The 3,906-nt window shown below is 46.5% G+C and overlaps 1 protein-coding gene across 1 annotated transcript; it reads right to left on the reverse strand.

Moving 5' to 3' along the window:
- Positions 1 to 1,197: 1,197 nt before the first annotated feature.
- On the reverse strand, positions 1,198 to 2,928 carry LOC109429307 (annexin B10). Its single transcript, XM_019705213.3, has 4 exons — positions 2,770 to 2,928; positions 2,522 to 2,698; positions 1,743 to 2,456; positions 1,198 to 1,676 (listed from the first exon to the last, which is right to left on the reverse strand). The coding sequence occupies exons 1-4, from the start codon at positions 2,785 to 2,787 to the stop codon at positions 1,620 to 1,622; spliced, it is 966 nt and encodes a 321-aa protein (XP_019560758.2). The 5' UTR covers positions 2,788 to 2,928; the 3' UTR covers positions 1,198 to 1,619.
- Positions 2,929 to 3,906: the final 978 nt, after the last annotated feature.

Genomic DNA, 3,906 nt, shown 5'->3' on the forward strand with positions numbered 1-3,906 from the left:
TCACAGTGCAGGTAACGCAGCTGAACCGGAACCACTGTGACGTGGCTCAGTAACTGTCAGGCGGTTTCTGAGTGGGAGACGGATATCGCCATCATAGTGGACCCATACCGGCATCATAGTGGACCCGCCAGCAACGGCAACTGGGTCCAGAAAAATAGCGGCGATATGGATGACGGGTAAATACCCCGTCCAGGAGTTGGTGTCTACTACGTATTAGGGCTTCGTGGTCGCCAAAGTAAACGGGGCTTCTTCTGTAGCTGTTATGCGCCTCCGCGGTGGCAGATCGAGCAGTTCACGTAAATGCTGGATCGCATAACGACCGTGCTAACAGGGCGAAGGACGGTGGTAATAGCGGGTGACTTTAATGCCTGGGCCGTGGACTGCGGAAGCCGCTTCACGAACCAGCTGGCCTACGGACTAGGCGGCGGATGCAGCGAGCACGAACTGATGAAGAGAGAAACAAACGGCGGGTGGTGTTCGCCACTGCCAAAGTCTGCTGAAGACTGAAGGCAAGCAAAAAGGCATGCGTTGAGGGTCTCTGTCAGAGTGTCAATGCGAATCCGTGGGGTGATGCCTAAAGGATCGTGACGGCCAAGACAAGAAGTGTAATGGCTCCTACAGAGCAGTCTCCAGAGAAGTTGGAAGGTATCATCTAGGGCCTTTTGCCGTGTCATGATCCTAGTCCTTGCCCTCCTTTCGCAGGGCAGCTGGGGACTGGGGCTGGCGTATTCATGCTCATGGGAATACTGGGAGCGGGCTTGGCGGGGACGGGAACGGTTTAGGCTTTGGGTCAGAAAAATAGTCTCTCCTCCATCGTTGGTGTCAGAGTTCGTCCTACTTCTCCACTACCTGAGCTTTTTCTTTCTTCTAGGGTGTCTGTTGAGACCCTGTGGTTAGGAATTTAATCAACATTCACCTGTCTGGACTGCAATGAACATTGCGAGAGAGATTTTGTACTAAAAGATGGTGATACATCTTTTTGTTGCACGACATCTACCAACAAGAGACATTCCAACACACATACATTTTAATGATCGAACTGCTTTGGTGTATCACTATCTGCAAGTTCTGACACGTGTCCCATCCCTCTAGCTGCAGTTGCCGTAAATAACAACACAAATTGCAGCTATAACCATTCCAACCAGGGGGAAACCATCAATAACACAACGCTTGTATTATTCATTCGGAAGTACTCTGTTTGGTTTGGTTTTGCTCGAAGGCAACGTTTATTCTTGGATAGATACACATAGATGAATACACATACGTAGAGATGCATGCCTGGAAAAGAAATCTCAACAGCGAATAAATTATTTTTCTAACAAATACAGAGACAAATATTCTACGCGTTAGTTAGTTCGATTCATGGAGATTTAAAATCCTCAATTTGTCTCTCTTGACGTCTGTTCATTTGGTTTGGCAGCTACCTTTTCCATTAGAAATATTCGTGAAGGAGCTTGAGAATGTGAGTCAATCGGAATACTGTGCGCATTAAATGAATAAATTATTTCGCGAAACTATGACGTATACTTTGCATAGAGATTCGTTTTCTGAGAATTCAGACATTTAGATAGCATACACGTAGATGTTTGATGGACTTTGTATGACTCAGGAAACTTGCTCTAAGCATCACCGATAAGTGCAAGTAAGGCACGCTTGTAATCACCAGACGTTTCTCCCTGCAACAAGACCAGACAAATCAATTAGTTATATTAGCTGATAAAAAAAAGGCTCTGCGTGTATACCTTGACAACGCTGTATAGCGACTTGTTGTACATTTGCTCGAACTCGTCCTTGATGTTCTGTAGATCGATCTCCGATCGACATACAATGATGCGGATCAGAGACGCGTCGTCCGTTCCGACGCCGTCCATAGCTTTGTGTAGCCTTTTGGCGAAGAAATGCGGGGTCATTTGGACGCATTCCACAATCGAGCTCAGGGCATCGTACAGTTCACCGCTCAGTTCTGACTTCAGCGCTTGCTCGATTGTACGCCCGGTAAGGCTTTTGTACTCCTCAAAAACAATCTCCAGCTGATCAAAACTAGCGTGGGCCAAGATCTTGTAGAAAACTTCCTCGTCGGTACCGAGCTTTCCTTCGCCCGCGTTATACAACTGGTTGGCCTGTTCGACGGCCAAATCTGGATCAACGGTACCTTGTGGATCGCGACCGCCGATACAGATCATCGTCAACAGCCGCCGGAAGCTACCGGACGTCTCGCTGCAAAGGTGCTCCGCCAATGGACGATCGTACATCTCCTCGTAGTTGGCCACCAAGTCGTGCATCTGTTCGTTGGTTAGCGAGCACAAGATCTCAATCAGAGTCTTCTCGTTAGTCCCGACTCCATCCATGGCCTTGTGCAGTTGTTTGCAGAGGTACTTGGCCGGAGGCATCATGAGCCCGACGATTACATCTTCGAACTTGCCGCCTAGCTCTGACTTCAGATCCTCGATCAAATCCTATGATTCGCAGATATGATTATGAATATCAGTATCATATGTAAAAGGAACTCCCATCATCTTACCCGTCCCAATTCCCGGGTAAAGGCCTCCGAGATTTCCTGACGCTGCTGGTTTGTCCTAGCACAGAGGATGTCGATGATGGCTTGCTCATCGGTTCCGAAGCCCTTCATGGCCTTTCGTAGTGCGTTGGCATCGGCAGAGGCATCGAATTCTTCCGCAGGGTATACCGTAGGGTGAGGCTACAAAATGTCCGCGTTTATAGTACATTATCTCAATCCGAGAAACATTAAATATGTTCGCATCTACTTACAGTATAGTACCAGGACATTTTTAAAACGATTAATATCTAGATTAGGTGATAGGGGATAAATAAATTCAACAGTAATTGACGATCAATCAGGCGGGACGTAAATACACAGTAACTAGACTCTTCAATCGCAAACGCTAGACTGATGAAGGCGATGTGTGATGTGTCAGTTGTAGAGAACACTCGATACACTAACACCAACCACCACAAAACCATACCACTGCAATCTTGCGTATTGCAAATGTTGCGTAGTATCTTCATGTCACACTACAGTTTTAGTCTGAAGATGTGTATTATATTGTGACATGCATGCTTGAAGTTGGAACTGTTTGGACTGTTTGGAAAATTCTACGTGTATCAGGTTCCCTGAAAAAAAAATCAGAATTTCTCTTGATTTGCTTTGAATAATATTTACCTGCGAAATTTTGATCGCCAGAGTTTGTTCAAAAACTAGGAATTTACCGGGGATTTTGCGCTCCCGTTTGCCTTGCCGCGTGGACACTTCTGCAGGGCAGCCACCACGTTCTATTTGCGAAGGGAGCGCGTCGGTCGGTTCGTTAGCCTCGTCAACTGCTTCAGCTTTTTCATTCACGGGTTGTTTATTGAATTTTGGAGTTCTGCAACAGGTATCTCTGTCGCTTCCTCAATCTCCGTCACGCCCACCAATTCCTTTTCGTTCATTTCGTACGGCATCATCTTCGGTTGTACAGGTTTCACTGTATGCTATCTTCAACAGCTTTCCGCTCATCGAACACTACATCCCGGGACGTGAAGATCTGTCTTGTTCTTGGGTCCAAAATTCGATACCCATTCGTTGTGTATCCAATCATCAAATTCTTGGTGGAAGTCTTCGAATCCAACTTGTCTCGCTTTTCCTTAAATACGCACGTATGCGCTGTTGATCCAAAAACTCGCATCTTGTCCACGTTTGGTTTTCGGCCGTACCAGTTTTCAAACAAAGTCTTCTTTTCTTTAACCGCCGACGTCGGACTTCGGTTTAACGTGCATGCAGTAGTCTGTAAAGTTTCGCACCACATTGACTTCGATAATCCAGCATCTTAAAGCATCGACCTCGCCTTCTTCGACAGCGTACGGTTCATGTTTTCTGCTAATCCATTCTGTTGAGGACTGTACGGTAAG

Source organism: Aedes albopictus, chromosome 1 (genome assembly GCF_035046485.1).
Source record: "Aedes albopictus strain Foshan chromosome 1, AalbF5, whole genome shotgun sequence".
Taxonomy (NCBI): domain Eukaryota; kingdom Metazoa; phylum Arthropoda; class Insecta; order Diptera; family Culicidae; genus Aedes; species Aedes albopictus.